Below are 19,308 nucleotides of genomic sequence, written 5' to 3' on the forward strand. Positions count from 1 at the left end.
AAACAAACTTTGACAATAAAAACTTCATAACGAGCAGAAATTATTTTTCACTTGCATAGATTTAGTCAGGGTAGAGAAGGTTTTAAGAAAAAAGATTTCAAATATCAAAATACTCCGAAGGTCCAGGCGGAGGTCTGTTCCTGCGCCTCGAGCCTTCTCAGAGCTCAACACGTTTCAGCTCCGTCGGCACACAGACTCAAAGACACGGCAGGAGCGACACATTTCAAACCCCCTCGCTGCCCAAACCGTATCTACGGTCCTTCTCTTCCTGAATGCAGAGGCGGAGCGGTGGCTCTGTGGCTCAGGATCTGCGCCTGTGGCTGGAAGGTTGCCGGTTCGTATCCTGCGGCCAGCAGAGAAATCCTACTCTGTTGGGCCCCTGAGCGAGGCCCTTCACCCCAGCTGCTCCAGGGGCGCCGTATAAATGGCTGACCCCCAGCTTCTCTCCCTGTCCATCTGTCTGTGTCTCATGTGAAAAGAAATTCCTGATGCAAGAAATTGTATATGGCTAATAAAGTGGTCTTATCCAACTCCAACAAGCTTTTCGTAAAATTTAATTTAATCAGTCTCTCATAATAAGATTGCTGTGATAATTGTGTAAATAACTCTGAACTGACGTTTCTTTTTATTTCCCATTTTTAGGAACAGGAAAGCATTTCAACACATTCTTAGTTTCCGACAGATAAGACCTGTATATTAAATGTCCTTTAAACGGCATGAGGGTGAGATACGAGCTCCTCTCCAGGAGAAAACCACCTCACAGGACAGAGATAACTGCAGGGACCTTGAGGAGAAGACAGGGGAAATGCCGAACGCAGGATAATAAAAGACTTTAAGTAGCACTTGCAGGAAAAAATGCTTTAATGGTATAATGGAAAAGGCCACTGCATCACACAGAAATACTCAAACCATCACGGTAATAAACTTGGTGATGCAAAACAGCAATACTGAAATGTTTCAATTAGCTCAAATTCAACGCATCATCAAATTCAAAACGTAACATTCCCTGCAAGATAGCTAACACGGCGCCGGGCCAGGGCCAGGGCCAGGTCTTCACTATCAGACAGGCGCCGCTCTGTTCCAGTTCTTAAGAATCTCCTCTGCTGCATCTAACGTGTCGTCTCGCTGCAAAATAAGGGAAAACAAAAAGTCAGCGCAATGCTCAAACTCTACAAAACTCGCCAGCGGGATCAGTATCCATTCATTTCAAGCTGGCCTAAACGGATAACTGGAATTCAGGTGATCAGCTGTACTGTGTCAGTCATATTCAATACAACTGGCCTGGGCCTGAAGTCCTGACAAGCCATGAGCAGGGCCACCATTCTGGTGTCCCCCAATAAGAAGAAATACGGCCATCATGAAGGTCACTCAGCTTTGATTTGCCGTTTTACACACGGCACGTTTATTGTGCTTAAACTGCCTGCACACAGCAGCCTTTACCATTGCTACCATTTGCCTTCAGACAAAAACAAGTTCCTGTCTTGGCATTTGCCTTTAACGTTTTTTCAAACCTTTTTTAAACAGAAGCCTGTTTAAATTTAAGTTCATCCTACAAGAGAGGTATGACCGTGAGAAAGCAAGGCCTTGTCTCGTCTTGCTCGGCCACCCTCAGGGAAACTCCCACTGCCCACAGGCCAGTCTCAGCCCGGCCACAGGAGACCACGCCAGGCAGCCCATCGCCTGCAGGACAGGCGTGCTGCCAGCAGGGGGAGACTTGCTCGGGACACCCAGGGAAAGATGCCTTCATAAAGGCAGAAAAGCAGCAGGCTACCTTGATGAAACAGAATCGGATGTATTTTTCAAACTGCTTCTTAGACTCTTCTCCACAGAAGGCAGTCATTGGAATAGCTGCGAGTTTCTGGAAGAGAAAAGAAAAAAAAGTCCAGAAGGGCCCCAGGTTTCTGTGACTCCAATAACATCCTAATTGCCTGCTCATGCGGTAGGGTCTGCCTCATCTGATTTGTTTTGGGTATGGGCACTCACTGCCGCTGTGGAAAACTCCCACAAAGCACACACTCAGCACTCCCCAAGCACAGCAGGAGGAAAGAGCTGTACCTTTTCCTTGATCATCCACTTCACAAACTTGTAGTCGTACGGCTCGTCGTCTCCTGCGTGAGACAGGTCCACGTCTGCGCAGACAGAAAACATTGTCACGCTCGGACACAGGCTCTGCAGTGCTCAGAATCCACCAGACGGCTCACGGACAAGAAGAAGTCATGCAGGCCATTTCTCTCTAGTGTATCACGTTTAAGGCGAACGGTCATTGTGCAGAGCACATTCCTCACACCAATTTCTTTACACTTCCATACTCTTGGACTACTTTTCTGCACACTTCTACCCTCCCACGCTGTGAGCAGGAATGCTGGACAGGCAAGGGAAGTCAGGAACTAGAGCCCTGGTGGTGCTGTGATGTGCTCTCCATGCTCGATACAGATTAGCCGTCTGTCCCAGCCCTCGGACCACAAGTACAGTTTTTAACTCTGGGAAAAAATCACTATGCTACTTATTAAAATTAAAACAAAACCCTTCATCACTACACTACACTGACAACAGAACACAAGTTGCTGTGCATTACTGTTCCTTCAATGTGTAGAATAAGGAGTCCTGTTTGATGTGAACAAAGTCAGCGTTGTGACACAGTCCTGTCAGTACGCAGTGTCTTGAACTGCGACAGCTCTTGTCTTTGCTGGACAGAAGAGCTCATTGTCTGTTTTCTTCACACTCATTGCCTTCTGCCGAGATCAGTCTCCCAGCACCACTGGGCTCTTCAGCTCTCGTACCAGGGCCCTGCCTCCCCTCTGTGAGCAAACGCAGTCAGAACAGGGCCCAAACACTGTCATAGCTTTTGTAAGAAGAACAGATTAAAGGCGGCAGTGTGGCCCGTTGTGTTTGCTGCTACTCGTAACCCGTTGGTCTGAGGTTCTCAGCCAGCTGTCCTGTGTCAGAACTGTTGGAATCAGTTTAAATGGGCAAGGGGTTCCAGTTCCAAGCACCCACCACCCTTTGTGTAGAGACGGGTCTCCTGATCTGTCCCCTAAATGCACATAATTTCCACTTGTGTCATAAGATTTTTGATTCACTGCTGATTAAATGTTTTACCCATCACATGTCTAATGTACTATGAAGCTGAGGGGGAAATATGCTAGCAGTGTATGTAATCCAATTCCCTCTTTTCACTCACTAAAAATGACATACAAATATCTGGGAAACGTGTGTGTAAGGGGCTCACACAGACTGCGAGTGCAAGCTCTTTGCCCTAGAGGCTCTAGAGGTGAACTCACGGCTCACACCAGGGCCACAGTGACTCACTGGGACAGAGCTCATCCCAGCTCCTGTAGTGTCTACTGGTCTGGAGTGCTGGCGACTTCCCCCAGCACGGGACACTGGTCCATCACAGGGATGACACCCCAGCAGTACCGGTGCCCAGTTATACAGCTGGGAGGACGGGAGAAACTGGGCTGAAGTATCTCACTGAAGGAACAGCAGTGTCTGCAGCAGGGACTCGAACCCACAACCTGTCTGTGATGAGCCCAAAGCCCCCCCCCCCATGACGACGTGGAAACAGTGGCCCTCACTGATCTGCGGCTATGTGAGCCTGGGACAGTTTTCCAGAAGGGCAGGACACGTTCCCGAAAACCCCGGTGGAACAGCCGACTCACCCAGCGCAGACACGTCCGCGAGCATGAAGTAGCCGCCTTCGGGAACGACGGGTCTCATGCCAGCGGATTCCAGGATCCCGGCCATCCGATCCCTCTTGCCCTCCAGCTCGCGGGCGAGAGACGAGAAGTAGCAGTCGGGGTCACCCATGCGCTTGAAGTCCAGTAGCAGGCCCTGAGCCACGGCCTCCTGCGGGGCAGACATGGGGCCTTCTCAGTCGCAAGAGCACAAAAATCAGTGCAAGGCCAGATCACTTTCCCCTTCATCCTCCCTCAACTGTCCGACGGGAGCACTGTGGTCATAGGCGGAAACACTGAGCAGAAGTACAATAAAACCGAGAGGAGGAGACGCTTCCCTACACAGAGGGTGGTGGGAGTGTGGAACAAGCTGTCTGGCCAGGTTATTGAAGCTGACTCGACGCAATGGCTGCACGGGATCGATTCCAGTAACTACTAACTGCAATACCACATTGGGCCAGGTGGGCTGAATAGCTCCCCTGATTTATAAACAGTTTTTCTCATGATGCCACTAGGGGAAGAACGACTGAGGGACACGACCTGATTTTCTACAACTCGCTTGGTGTGATGTCTTCAGCGGCTCATCATGCTGTCGGACCAGAACAGAACAGGAGGATCACACAGACCAGTCCTCAGCAGGACGGTTTACATTTCACCTGGCACTTCAGAAGACAGGGTCAGATCCGATCAAGGTAAGGCGACAAATTTTAAACTTGCAAATCACAGATTTATTTTGCAAATGAAGCCTTTGAATTCTGTTCATTAAAAATACCTTCAGTATTAAAACTAAACATTCAGTTTCAAATGTGAAATATAAGATAATGTCACAAATGCAAAAAAACAGGTTTTACCTGTAAGGGAGTGGGGCAGGTATACAGGGTGTTCTGCATGACTGTCTGAAGATGTTTGATTAGATGTTCTGGACCAATTGACCAGCCAAGCTGAAAACAAAAAAAAAGAAAGTCATTTGATCACTCTGAACCTAAACTAAAAGTATATATAAAGTGTATATTTCTAGAAGAGCTGTCTGACAATAGGCAGGTGTCTATCCGTGCACATGGTGGGGTAAATGCGGTCATATTCCAGGCTGACCGCAGATCTCTCACCACAGCTGCCTTGAGTCCAGACACACAGCTCACACACTCTGTCTCTTGGACTACTGATGTGGGTCCTGTCTTTATTCTTGCGTAGTGAACATGCACACAACTTGTACACCTCCACACGTTTCTGCCGAACTCAGCTGCTCCCACTAGTGCACGATCAGACCTGGAGCAGAGGGAGCCATCTTCCCAGAACAAACGCACTTCTAGAGCCAGTCAGGCCACGGGCAGCTGGGTCACTCTACCTTCCATCCAGTCACGCTGAAGGTCTTCCCCGCACTGCCGATGGTGATGGTTCTGTCCCACATGCCAGGAAGTGCAGCTTTAAAGAAACAACTCCAGGTCAAACTCCAAAACAGTACAAACAGTTTAAATTTGAAGCCAGTCGTAGACTTCCTGATCACATTTTAAAGCCATTAACATTTACTGACGGGAGAGTGCCTTACTGCTTCTTGAACACATCTGGTTAGGAACCGCACAAAAATAAGTATATATTTTATTTTAAAAGAACAACCGATAATGGAAATTTTGGGTTTCAAATATTTGGAATCCATCAGAAATTTAACACAGGACTCTTAAAACTCAAAATATTTTTTTCCAGAATGTTATTTGGAGTGGGAGACTGAGTAAAGGAGACATTTCTGCTTCTTTGTAAAAGCTGTATGTTTTCCCCGATTCCTGCAGAGCTCAGTAAAAACAATTTTGTAGAGGATATGGACAAAATCTTATTATCTACAAATAAAAACTATAAAGCTGAGCACTGGGTCACCAGTAAAAGTAAAAGACATCTGCACAGAATGAGAAAGATATTTCTGCAACGACTCCGATTATGAGCCCACAAGCTGTGCTTGTACTGCAGTCCCGAACGCATTACCGATCTTAATGTGCTCCTGCCCCTTGTACACCAGCCACTCGTACACTTCGTCGCTGAAGCACAGCACATCGTGCTGGACACACAGGTGGGCAATCATCTGCAGCTCCTGCTTGCTGAAGACCTGCGAACACAACCGGGGGAGCGCTCAGAGTCTCGGTCAGGGGTCCCCAGTCCGGACTCCGGAGAGCCCCTGTCCAGTTAATCTCGCAGGTCACCCTAAATCGCCTGTTCTTAAGAGATTAGGAACCCATGTTTAAGCAACTGATCAACTGGTCCCGAAGCTGAAGAGAGCGGAAGGATACTTCAATCTTTTCTTCCAAATGATCTTTAAAGTACTTCAGCTGATCCTAGATCAACTGCCCCAGGCCTTTCGAGATTGAGGATACCTGCAGGACGGGGGGCTGTCCAGGACCAGGGCCAGTCTGCGAGAGTGGAAAGGGGCAGAGCTCTCACCTTTCCCAAGGGGTTGTGAGGTGTGTTGACGATGATGGCTTTGGTCTTCGAGCTGAATTTGCTCGCGAGCTCTTCTGGGTCGAGCACCCAGTCTGCACTGGTGATAGCAGAGCCTTCAGACATTTTCTGGTGTTTAAAAACAGCACAGCAATGTGGAAAGAATCATCAGTTTTGTATTTTAAGGTCCTTTACATCCAACAAAAGGCATGAGCTACTATAAGCACATGAACTGCATACAAGCTATCAGGAGGTACCTTATCTAGTACTGAGCCCTAACAGCTAGACCCAAGTACTAAAGGTGTTCTGCACAGATACAATAACTCATAATCTACTGCACATCTGACTCGTTCAAATTCAAAGCATGTCGGACTCCACTGTACGTGAGGCGAGCTCCCTAAGTGGAAACAGGGTTCAAGAGCATTACTGACAATTTTAAAATAAACCACAAACGTTACACACATCCCTTGGCACACAGTGTGCAGATCCCCAGACAGATTAGACGGATTTGCTTCTTTCTACATGAACATACAATGATCAGACTCACAAGTCTTAGCGGTATCAGGATGGGCTTTGCTCCGGCCATTCGGACCATGGGCACGTAACAGTCAAAGAAGGGCTCCATGATGATCACCTGCAACAGTGAGTTTTAAAACCCAGTTCTGAGAGAACCCGGGCTTTGTGGGACGTCAGGGGAGTCGTCAGGAGCGGCGACAGTCCGGCCAGGGGGACACTCACCTCGTCTCCTTCCTCCACCAGCGCCTGCATGGTGCTGAACAGAGACCCGTAGGCCCCCACCGTCACCAGGACCTCCTTCAGTGGGTCCACCTGGCGGCCGCACACCGCGCCGTACACCTGCGACAGCGCCTTCACTAAAGAGGGGTGCCCCTGCCGGGAGAACAAGGGGGCGAGCTGAGCACCGCCTCTCAGCGGGTACAGCGCCAACAAACGGCCTCCGCCAGCCTCCTGCCGGCCCTCAAGCTGCGGGAGACGCACCGGCGCTCGACCCAGCATGAAGCCTGCAGGCAGACCTGCATCTCACGGGCTGCAGCAGGAGAGCCGTCGGCTCCAGGAGCACGGCCACGCTGCCCCACGCGTTCCCCACCACGGCCCACTCCAGACGTTTCACTGAACACAACAGCCACATGTCTACTGCATCTGTGGACACGTACAGCCAAACACTGGATCATGCACAAGTCTGTGAAAGTGATCCACGACTTTGGACAAACAAACAAACTTGCCTACTAATTAAGAAGAGTGCGTGTCTTCCGGAGGGACGAGAGGCGGCAATCTTCCCCAGCCCCCCCACCCCAGCGTGCCCCGACGCCCCAGCGCCCTTACAAAGCCCCGGGTGTACTGGTTGAGCCTGTCCACGGACACCGCCCTGGCCAGCGCCTCCGTGACGTAGGGGGGAGGGGGGAGATCTGGGAAGCCCTGCCCCAGGTTGACGATGGAGGGGTCAGCAGCCACAGCGGAAAAGGTCACCCTGCGGACAGACAGACAGACGGACAGACAGACACACGTCACTCGGGTCTAGGGCGCTGTGCTCCACACAACCGAGGCCGAGCCCCGAGATCGAATCCCCAGCTCAGGCGCCCTTTAACCCTGCAGCCCTGTGAGATCGCTTCCTGCGCCCTGGGTTGTGATGCGCATGGATTCAGGCTCACTGCAGCACAGGAGCATGAAAGCTCCACCCGCCACTAAGACAGAACAAGAATAGTGGCGAGACAATGGCATTCTTCGAAGCCGTAGTGTTCAGCAGATCTTTTCTCTCTTTGGTAGCTTTTCAAAACTTTGCTCCGGTGAAATAAGTATCAAAGAAATCCTCAGACACAACTGACTGGTTGATGTACAGAACTGACACCTTTCAGCTCTCAGGGGGATCTCCACTGTACTTACCATATGTTTTTATCGAGGCCTTGGATTCTTTTGGTATTTTTGTGCCTGAACGAAGTCATCTAAAGTTTAAGGGAGAAAAGTAGAATCAGAAATGAGGTTTTCTCAATCATTGACTCAAAACATAAAATACATTTTTTTTGTACATTACAGACACATTTAAACCTCTTTGATGTAAAGAAAGTCAAAAGACAAGGCATGAAAGTATGGCAGACACATGAACACATGGTATGTCCTCTGGCTCCATTTAAGTCTTGACATTGCTTGAAGGAGGTACTGTAACTAAACAAGAATGTTGTCTCCTATTTTTGAACAGTGTAAGACAAAGACTCACTTGAGAAGTAGACAGGCACTGACGTCTCCAGGAGATTGTTCTCGGCAAGCTACACACAGCAGGACAGCAGCTGAGGGCGTGGCGCAAGTTCATATCTGCAGCAGACACATGCCCCGCTCTGTCATTTTCACGCCTATAATATTTTGAGTTAAAGCTAACTATACATTTGAATTTAAAATACTGGTTAAAATCACATTGATTAATATTATTTAATCTTTAGGCACAATGGTCATGCCTGTATTTGGATTATTTTTAAAGCAATACACAAGATAAACAGGTTGCTTATACACACTCCGATGTCAATTCCAGTACAAAAGGCTTAACTGGTGTATACTGGTGACCAGTAGCTTGTAGCTCAGTGAGTTTTAAAACCCAGTTCTGTAGTCACCAGTTTTTTACAGCACCGCGTTTACATCCACAGTTACATACCACACTACTGATAAATCATTACCAGCACACGTTAATGGGTGAGCCATTTTGAACCTCTTACCCCATAATAATAATAGTCCATTCAGACCATCGGAAATCAGTTACCGGAACCAGCTGGAATTTCAACCAGGACAGAACTGACCTAACACAAATCTAAAGTAAAAACATTAAACATTTCTAGAGCTGCTGTGACCGCTGGTCCGCACACACTGAGATCATCAGAACAGAACCGGGCTTGGAGACTGCACTGCCGAGCACAGCGACAGCACCGTGTGGGTTAAAAAACTGCGATACGGGGGAGATAGCTTTTACTCCTGACGTCTAGGCTTTGTCGAATTACACACTGTACACTGAAAGACGGGGTTTAAACCAGTTTAAACTCCAGACACCTCACCCTCCAGATGCCCCTCCTGGCTGCACAACCATGCAAGATCGCGGCACAGCAAGAGACCCGACCCCGATCACTACCTCCCAGGGCAGTAAAATGGCAACACCGCTTTTCAGGTGTTCACTGTTTTCAAGTGTAGGTGTCTCTCCACCGGGCACAGTCACTCCCCCTCGGCCCGTCCAACCAGAGCCGAGCCGCAGCGGTGCAGATTTTATTGCGCGTCTGCGCAGATCCGGCGAGGCGCTGCGCAGCTGCTGCAGGTCGCTGCGGCCCTTGAGCCAACAGGGCGACGCAAACGCTTCAGCAAAAACGTGATCCGCGCCGACGTACCCTCAACCATGCACAGCCGCACCAACTATACATTAAGGACCCTCAATTGCATCGTAGGTTTCCACTTTTTTCGTCTGCCCGGTGTACAGCTAACACATAAAACACATTTATTTATGCCTGAAAAAAGTATGTGAACCTTTATAAGCAGATAATGGACTAGAATTTCCTGGTCACAGTAACTTCAAGAGCTTCAAGCACGTCGATCTCCGACCAAAGTAATATGAGGATTAAATCTCAGTCCTACTAGCTGCTTCCATTATGCAGAAACTGCGCAGAAACTGCAGATATTCTGCTCCTCGCATCTGTAGATTGACTAAAGCACTTTCGCGCAATTTATTTTCAGTTTTAATTTTGTTTCTGTCGCTTCCCCTGTTGCGGGAGGAGCCGGTGAAGTGGTGGCACGCAGAGGCATAAGTTTGTGATGAGGAACGGCGGCTGGCTGCCAGGTTGCGGGAGAGACCTCGTTGTTGCACTCTTGAGGAAAGTACTGCACCCAAATTTCATCTGTCCCCTTTCTTTCCGCTTTAACCCATTCCGAGCCGCCGGGGTACGGTGGCCCAGACGTGCCATTACACAACACGCAACACACAAGAATGAGAAACAAAAAAAACGTACACAACACAAACAAAAATGAGTGCACACACAAAAGTGTGTTCAAAAGGGAAACAGGTTCTCGCAACAGTCATGACATCTGTTGTTAGGCGAGAGGGGAGGCGACACTGTGAGCAAATCTATAATTTATCTGGGCCATACTAAAGGTTCATATAAATATTTATATGTACAGAATTTTCAAAAATAGTAACGCCATAATTTAATTTCAAATACGGAAGTTACATATTTACATTTGTAAATGTAAACTACTGAAGGTTTTAGAGTGGGACACTCGCATATAAAACTATATATAATGTGCTCACAGACGAGAGCAGGCTAGGAATTGAACCCAGGCCCACAACACTACCACCATCGCCACCTTTTCAGTAGTCGTATTTTTTAAGCTGTCCTGCAATAATTAATAACACAAAACAAGACGTTGCTTATGCATTGCATGGTAACAAATGCGTCCAATCTGCTTTTCGATTTTTCTGTCTCCACTGGAAAAACAAAACCCCAAAACAAAGCACCTATTACTTAGGAAAATTTTACGGATCAACTCTGTAACATAAAAAAAACTTACAATGCTGAATGTGTGCAGGGCTCTTCGATGTCCTGAGAGAGATGTGTGTGTCAGTCACAAGGGACTCTAATGGTGTTAAAGAGGCACTACATGTAGCACAAACGTGTAGCTCAAACTGTGCTTTGGACCCATGGGGTCATTACCCTCCTGAAATATTGTGAAACCCTGCACATTTGTAAAAACGGCCACGATCAAGACTTTGACCAGCCTAAGGCATAGAAACACCCAAACCAAGCGGAAATAATATATCTTTCACGAATGCGTCGTGAATAACTTCTTCCCTTTCGACAGAGGGTTTGTGAAAACGTGGGAGATCCCGTGTTCAAGGCGAGCAGGAGCCGCTTGAGCGGGACAGCGCGGAGCGGGGCGTTCACAAGCGCACCAGCAGGGGGCGCCAGCTCCATGGAAACGCACAACCCGGCCCCATCCGAGCAGTTGGCGAGAGACAATATTCCAACCGAGTGCAGCGGCTATGCCGACAAGGACTTTTACATATTACAAATGAACAGTTCCGCAGAGAACGTATAGATGATATGTTTTAAATGAGCGCATTAATAAACTACAGACCAAAGCCTGCATGTAAAGATTTGTGATTGATTCCACCGCAGCGCCAGTGACCTGTTTTGTGTGACTTGACTTAGATTGCTTACATTTAAGGTTTCCTGTTACGCACAGTAAAACCCAAAATATTCTTTTGACGAATGAGGCCAACGGATCGCGTCTTCTCAACCTTCAGAGTTCATCCCTCCGCTCCGAGGGCGTTTCTATTTCCATTGTGTCTGGGAAGTTAAGGGGTGGGGAACGTTTCAATCTGAGAATATGGGCGGGTCCTAATTAGCACTGGGCATGTTTCTTTGGCCAAGCTGCGCCTCCTGAAGTTCGCTAACATAATAAAATACGGCCTAGTCTGTAACGAAGGTGCCCAATTAAACAGTTTAATAATAATAATAATTGCTCACACACATATAGCGCTTTTCTGGACACTCCAGGTGTTGGGGACTCCCCTCCACCACCACCACCAATGTGCAGCACCACCATTAAGTCGTTTTTTCGTAGTAATATAATATATAAGTCCACACCTGGATGTTTTTTTAATACCAACTGAAACAGGTTTGTAGGTGGAAGGTGTTCAACACAGATATTTTGAAGTTCCTAGCTAACCCTTTATATTGTATTGGACTGTCCACTAACACAAAATATGCTGCAGTCATTAGAAATGTGTTGTTTATATCAACAGAGTCATGATGTCAAATACTTTAGCAATTAATGTAGGCTAATGCAACTGAGTCGTATGGGGCCACAATCTATCAGAAATATGATAAATGAAAAGGTTGTCATTTAAACCCCTTTAGTACTAACACATAGACAGGATTAAGCTGGTATCAGCCAATAGGAATAACTGTCCATAACATGTCGAACATTTCTGTTCATTATGGAAATTTGCAAACACAGATTCTACACCACTTCTAGCAGTAGCACAACTCTGCAAACATAGTGCACAATGCACAACACGGGCTTAATATTTAAAGACAATGAGCCCACAGTGCAACCTAGACCGCAGTTTAAATCGTAAACACAGACCTTCCTTGTATCCCAGAGAGGACAAAATCCTAACAAGCAAAACCAGAAAACATTAATCCAAATAAGCTTTAGTAACATCATTGAAAATTACTGGAGACCTAACTTTGATTCCATATCTGGGGAAGATTATGGTCTGAAACAAATATGTATACTGAATTCCACATTAACATTTTAATAAATAAAACATCTCACCAATAATTAATTTTCTCCCCATGCAGCCATCTTTATTTATTGCTGTGCAATTTACATCGTATTAACAATTTAACTGGCAAATCTGGTGCTTAATGCTTTGCACTAAGCTTTGTTTTTAATTAAATGTGCGAGGGATCTCAGTTTCTGTCGTATCCCCTGCTGAGCACAAATAGTCATATTAGAGAGAGCTTTTCACATTCACCAACCATTTAACTAAATTAACTAGCTATTACAGGATTATATTACAGGTTTTACTGGGAAATTAAATAAGGAGAATACAACTGGAAAAAACCTTGTGCTGAAGAGGTTTAGCATAGCAGGCCTGACATGTTTTTCACATCCCATCCTTATCATTTTTAAAGTGCAGAATTGAGAAGAAACCTTTTCTGGGCTCATCTGTGTCATCTGTAATGGTGAACAGCAGAGCTAGATAGGGGAAGGAAGATTATTAATGCAAAGAATATAAATAAAGTCTGGGAATTTGATCACAGCCTGTAGATCATGGATTTTTAATGAATCTATAGGACATCTTAAGTCAGAATGGGCCACTAGAAACTACATTTATGAGGCACATCAGGGACAGAATCTGGGCAGAAAGGTCTCCAATGCCCAGGATATCCATTTTCAACAAGAGTTCAGAACAAAGTATTAATTAGAACACAAACAGAATAGTAGTTATTCACGTTGTAAGAAATATATGTCATTAATAAACTGTAACAAAAAGCATTCATCAATAGAGATACACATTGCAAACAACACATTGAATCTTTGAATTGCACATCATTTTGCCCTCTTCGTTAAAACAGATTTTAAAACAGGAATTCTAGTGATTGTTTCCCACAGTTTACAAGAGCCAGAAAATGGAGGTTCAGAACGTGTGTTTAATTGTAATTCAAAAGCACACAGTCTGGTGTTGGACCCAATTTCTCTGGATTTCTCTATGCAATTTTACTCAGGTTAGTTGTCTGAAAGCTAACAAAACTGCTCAATCCTCAGCATCCTCATTTGAAAATCACATTACGAAATCCCGTGGACCACCTCGTTCAGTGTTTGAGACAGAGCTCAGAAATGTTTCCGACACAAGATCCCCGTTTGTCTTCAGACGTGCTCTGAGCTGTCAGACGCTTCTCACGGATTGTATTGATAATCAGTACATGTTCAAAGTTGTAACCAAGTTAAATGCCCAACTTTTAATTAACTGTCTGTTCTTTAAATTTCATTAACTTACTCATTTATTTATAACCCAAGTTACACATTAAAAATGAATCCTGAAGGATAGGTTTTCTTAGATTATCTCAGCAGCACGCGCCTTTTGGGTCTAATTATCGAAATTAAAGTGAATTTATAATGCTTAGAATTTTTTTTGCACTGCTCTTGCAATTTAATATTTTATAGTTTTCCACTCCGTTCTGAATTGGAAAATTGCGCTCCGCCGAGACACACTGGCTACAAGCACAAGGAGCAGCCTGCAGCAAAATTCTCTTCTGTTTTTTTAGTTTAAAAAGATTAAATATATTTTTCCTTTTCCCTTTGGTACATTCAGCTACTAAAGCTTATATTTTAATAAATATTGAACATGCGCATTTAAATTCAGCATGTTTTTTTTTCTGTGGCGGCTTGCTCATTTATTTAGCTGTTTTGATTAGAAGCTCAGGGCATTTTTGACCCGTATCCCGCTTTCTCTTCTTTAATAGTTTCCTGTCTAAAGTCACTATCGAGTCTTGGATGACTAGAAAACATAATGAGTAGCTGTACTGATAACAGAAAATGTTCAGCTGTATGTTTAACTTGCGCCAATGCACTGTTGTAACCGTTCTTTTTTTATTTGCAAGTAAGTTATAAGATATGCACCCTAACGGTCAGAAGAAGGACTTCTGAAAGGGAATCAAAATGTACTTTGTTCTTAATTTCTTGTGTTCTGGGTCAATACAGTAGAACACGAGAGTTTAAGCGGGCTGTTGAAATCCACACACAATTACAACCCCAGTGAACAACACTGCTACAGTACTTCTGCCACCGCAAAAATAAATACGATTTTATAAATACAAATATCAGCCAACTTCCCCCAAACTCATTAACCCACAAGTGCTGTCGACATTGTTTTTATTCTGCTGGAAGCTCTTTACATCTTTGAATTGGCTTCATTGCTCTGCTCTCCTCCCCACTGATATCTGGTGTGTGGTGAGCGTTCTGGCGCACTATGGCTGCCGTCGCATCATCCAGGTGGGGCTGCACACTGGTGGTGGTGGAGGGGAGTCCCCATTACCTGTAAAGCGCTTTGAGTGGAGTGTCCAGAAAAGCGCTATATAAGTTTAAGCAATTATTATTATTATTATTATTATTATTATTATTATTATTATTATTATTATTATTATTATTATAGTGAAGTGTGTGTCGGTGTCAGAATGTATTGGATATTTGAGGCCAGTGCCTTTTCACGAGTTTAGTGGACACCCTTATCCAGGCTGAGCGCAAACCATAACACAGAGACATATTTGAGTCTATCAGGAAGAAAGTCATGGGGGTTTATACTCATTAGCCCGGTAGCCAGCTTGGCAAATTTTCAGCAGGGTCCTGTCGTCTGATTTGAAACTCGAGAGAGCAGCGAGACGCAGGAGACATACTAACAGCAGAAGCGCACGCTGAAAAATGTCTGTTATGGCAAATCAATATTTACAGATCAGTGCAATGCAGGAAGCTTGGTTTTGTGTTTCTTTTTTAATGGCTGTAGAGTGACGCACATTTTCTGGCCAGTTTGAGCTGAGCTTCCAGCACGCAAGTGTCGGCGGGTCAGACTGAGCAGCTGTTCAAGCAGAAGAGAGTTGCGTGCAGTTTATTTCAGTTCTCCAAGCCTGGTTATATCTACACCCCCACATGGATTCGGTGCCCAGAGCACACATCGTATCAAGGTTAAAGGGTGCTGACATCTCTTTAATTCTTTTGTGTTTGTTTTTTTTTTTACATTTCCACGTTCAATCCTATCCGTTAGCGTCTGACGCCAATCCCAATGTCACGGCATTTTCCGTGTCTCAGCTGAGTCCAGAGTATTTCAAACAGCAAGACACGCACAGCGTTTTTTAGTGACTAATTATGTCCTGTTCTGAATAAACACTCTAGTCAGAACTGGGCAGAAACACAGCGAAAAAGTGGAAAAAAAACACCGTTTACTTTCCCTACCCAATATGTACACACCACACAGAGATACAGGACTCTTGGAGGTTTTGGGGGGGCTCCCTGTATTTCCTGTTTTGAACAACATTCCAAGATGTTGCATAGTTCAACATTAGACACAAGAGATTGAATTAAATATGCGATTTATAATCCTTCTCGTCATGTATGCAAAATGCCTTTCCCGCAGTGTCGTTTCAGTTGAGCTAATAGGCTTTCGAAGTTGCTCATTCTTAAGTCACATTAAATTAAAACACTCCTCGGTTTTTTCGAAGGTCAGCATGTTTGGCCAGATATTTATTCTACTCTAATTGTTTCCTGCCACACACCCCGTGTGGGTTGCTGTGCAGAATCCAGCAGAAACATATGGTTTCAGCTCCTGTACTTGGCTCCTAATCATGCTCACTTGGGAATCCCAAACGCTGTAACCTGCAATATTTTTTGAACTAACAGCACTTATGACTAAGATAAAAAAAAACGTGCCACAGCCTACTAAGATTATTGGTGCATCAACAACAAAAAATAACATTTACCTGCTGTTGAACCGTTTTCACAACAATTAAACCCACGAGGCATGAACTTGGGCTAAGCTTACAAATATACAGTACCTATTCAACGTGTATTCAATAAATAGTTTATAAAGGAACAGGTAACGGGTTTATTCCCAGCTGAAAAGAAAAGAAAGGAAACACAATGTTTCGGCAGTGGAGCCTTCTGCTACGCAGCCTAAACGTTGTGTTTCCTTTCTTTTCTTTTCAGCTGGGAATAAACCTGTTACCTGGTCCTTTGCAGCCTACGCATGCTGACGCAGCTCCCCACCTGAACTATAGTTTATGACATATATTCTATAAAAAAGTAGACAACATCCCTATTACTTCATATTGTGAGCCTCCAGCGATATTTCCAACATTTTGGCTCTCTGATGGCCTGTTTGATGTTTTACGGAGGTAGGTGCTTGTATCCCAGGTAAATGGTATACACGTTCCAGTTCACGTAAAGTGTTTTTGGGTTGCCCAGAACAAAGGGAACAAACAAGCGAGGGTCATTTAGTAAGTCCTGCGCCACTGTGTCTCAGAGCTGCCTGCTGGCTGCGCTTGATCACTGATGCAACAAAGCTTGAATTCTCCCTGGCGGGATTCTGCATCTCCTGCTGTATGTAGGACACTACCTATCTCGTCTCCAGGCTGGACAAACACCATAGCCAAGGACAAGACAAAGACAGACACTGCGTGGCAACAGACCAGATATCTAACTTGTAGGGGAGCCATTTAGTTTCTGTTTGATGGGGGCTTATTTGAACACTATTATTGAAATAAAAGTATTAGAAAAATGTACGTTTATTTATGTATTCAATTTCTGTGGACTATGAGAATGTGAGGATTTATGTGCTTTCCAGTAAAAACTGCCTGTTTTTGCTTCAGTTCAGTTTGCCCAGGTCAGTGGCAGATCTGAAGGACAAAGATAATGGGAAACTGTCTGGAATGTCAATATCATTGCAATTTGTCTAATTTTATAAATGTTTTTTTTTTCTGTGCTGGACAATTCATAACATTCCAGCCTCTTTCATTTTAACTGGAAACTTTTGCAGACAAATGGAGAGATTGGTGTCTTGGTTCCAACCAGGCCAAGATGAGAGAAGGGGACTTCAATGAGTTTTTCTCTCGATCCCAGTTGACCCTCTTCTCTTCTGTCCACAGGCTCGGCGCAACGCTCCGAGTCTCCTCAGAGGGGCTTTCTTTCCCCAGTGCGCTTCGTCCACGGTGGGGCATCTTGGCCCGCTGTCTTTCCATCCGAAAGCTCTTGATTGCGGTGCTGGCTGTGTTCTCTGAGCACAGGTGCGCCCACTGTCTCAGTCTGCAGGCTGAGCTGGCAGAGAGCAGCACCACATCACCTTCAGCAGCAGGGCAGGACTTGCAGAAGCCTGGAGCTCCAGCTCACGCACATTGATCCTGTGAGGCAGGAGGAGCTGCTCTGGTGATGCAGACACTGACGCTCGCAGTCCCAGCAATCCAGCCGTCCAATTTAGGAGCAGCCTTATCCAGCACTGGGTCACGGGGGAGCTGGAGCCCAACCCAAGCAGGGGGCGCAAGGCGAGATCTACCCTGCTGAGGACAGCAGTCCATCGCAGCAGCCAGCTCACAGTCAAACTAAGAGATGTCTGTCTCCAGGCCCTGCCGCCGCGACACTGTTTCTGCGCAGAGCGGCACACAGCCGGCCCGAAGCACAAGATCGGCATCCACAGATGACGAGAGGAATCTAGCGGGATTAGAGCATCCAGGACAAGGAACATGGGGAGCAAGAGAAAGCAGTTTTTGGAAAAGTGAAGAAGCCAGAGACTTTTGTCTTAAGGAGAAGGGCATTATTTTTCATTGGGATAGGAAAGAGGTGTTGATAAAAGCGACGACCCTTTGGATTCATCTGGATTGCACCCTCTCTCTGTCTCGTGTTCTTTTTTTCAAATTGACTGTGAAGCCAGATAACAGGCATCAGCAGGTCATGAGAGGCATCACTGTGCCCACTGCCTGCTACTCTCAGCATAAAGCTTCTGTTTCATGTGGCTTTAGTCACAGCATACGGGCTAATGTACTTGTACACCTCGTGGTGGCTGATCCAAAAATCCCTCAAGCTGTACTGCTTTGATTCTGTTTGAGATCAAAGCAGCCCCAGTGACACTCCTGATGGGGAGAATAATTTTGCATTAATTAAATAATTAATTTGCTGGGCCAGTACAACCTCCTGTTTTCCAAACGGTTTTCGGTTTTCTTATAGGAAGCCCGTGAAAAACAAAATGCAGCAGACTGCTCTGAATGATCTGTGGCCCACAGAAAGGCCGAGGGTGAGCTCCCTTTCTGTGAACAGTGATCAGAGCAAGCTGGTCCTTTGCTTCTTATCCAGATTCCTTCTGCATGCTGAACAGTACAATACACTAGAAGTGAACATTATTAAACTCACGGATTCTGTGTGTCCCTTTCTAATAGCGTCCCACACAATGAGCCTGAACCACATGTCCGGGGACGTGGCTCCAGACTCCCGCAACCCTCTGTGTAAAGCAGTGTCTCCCCGTTGTCTGTCTTGAATGTCTCTACTCTTCCACTTGTGTCCCGGTTTCCCTGTGGAGCTGCTGAGGCTGGAGGAGTCTCTTGAGCTGACTTGGTCAAGACGTTTCAGGACAATGATGAAATCAAGTCCTCACATAACCAGCTCTGTTTCAAGCTAAAAAGATTCAGTTCCCTTAATCTGGCATGACCAGTAAATTACAGTGTTGCCACAGCACATACAGTCAGTATTGGACTTTCCTGGATTTAAATCGCTTTCCCGAATCTAAATTGTACGCTGTTAACCATATAATCCAAGCATTTTCTGTTGCAATGTTGGACGTTTCAGAGGCGGTGAATAATGTAACACCTTAGTTTAAAACCAAGGACACAAACTGCAGAAGTGATTTTTTTTTTCGTTCGAATACAGCAAAAGCCTGGCCATCGACGTGTTGAAATATTATAACGCGTTCTTCCACGTGGCCTTCAACTGAAAAGTTAAATTATTACAGGGAGCAGTGTAGTTCAGCACCTCTTTGATGTGCCCTACGAGTTTCAGACATTTCAGCCGTTTCGATTCAACCAGATGAGGCTTTGAAATTTATAGACGGATTTTTTTGTTGTTGTTGTTGTCGAGAACGAGACTGACCTTTTGTGGCGTATACTGTATATAAAAATAGACC

At 45.6% G+C, this 19,308-nt stretch overlaps 1 protein-coding gene across 6 annotated transcripts; it reads right to left on the minus strand.

Annotated features, from left to right (window-relative positions):
- Positions 1–843: 843 nt before the first annotated feature.
- On the minus strand, positions 844–10,773 carry LOC102689615 (kynurenine--oxoglutarate transaminase 3). 6 transcript variants are annotated; one of them, XM_015355303.2, is made up of 15 exons: positions 9,152–9,542; positions 8,819–8,910; positions 8,329–8,423; positions 7,998–8,056; positions 7,440–7,584; positions 6,837–6,986; positions 6,646–6,732; positions 6,102–6,227; positions 5,649–5,769; positions 5,020–5,096; positions 4,526–4,615; positions 3,660–3,846; positions 2,056–2,129; positions 1,772–1,858; positions 844–1,125 (listed from the first exon to the last, which is right to left on the minus strand). In XM_015355303.2, the coding sequence occupies exons 3-15, from the start codon at positions 8,419–8,421 to the stop codon at positions 1,060–1,062; spliced, it is 1,362 nt and encodes a 453-aa protein (XP_015210789.2). In that variant the 5' UTR covers positions 8,422–8,423; positions 8,819–8,910; positions 9,152–9,542; the 3' UTR covers positions 844–1,059. The 6 variants fall into 6 exon arrangements, with proteins under 6 accessions (XP_015210789.2, XP_015210786.2, XP_015210791.2 ...); XM_015355300.2 differs by lacking the exons at positions 8,819–8,910; positions 9,152–9,542 and adding an exon at positions 10,650–10,773; XM_015355305.2 differs by lacking the exons at positions 8,819–8,910; positions 9,152–9,542 and adding an exon at positions 9,612–9,968.
- Between the last annotated feature and the right edge of the window lie 8,535 nt (positions 10,774–19,308).

This window comes from Lepisosteus oculatus, chromosome 9 (genome assembly GCF_040954835.1).
Source record: "Lepisosteus oculatus isolate fLepOcu1 chromosome 9, fLepOcu1.hap2, whole genome shotgun sequence".
Classification (NCBI taxonomy): Eukaryota; Metazoa; Chordata; class Actinopteri; order Semionotiformes; family Lepisosteidae; genus Lepisosteus; species Lepisosteus oculatus.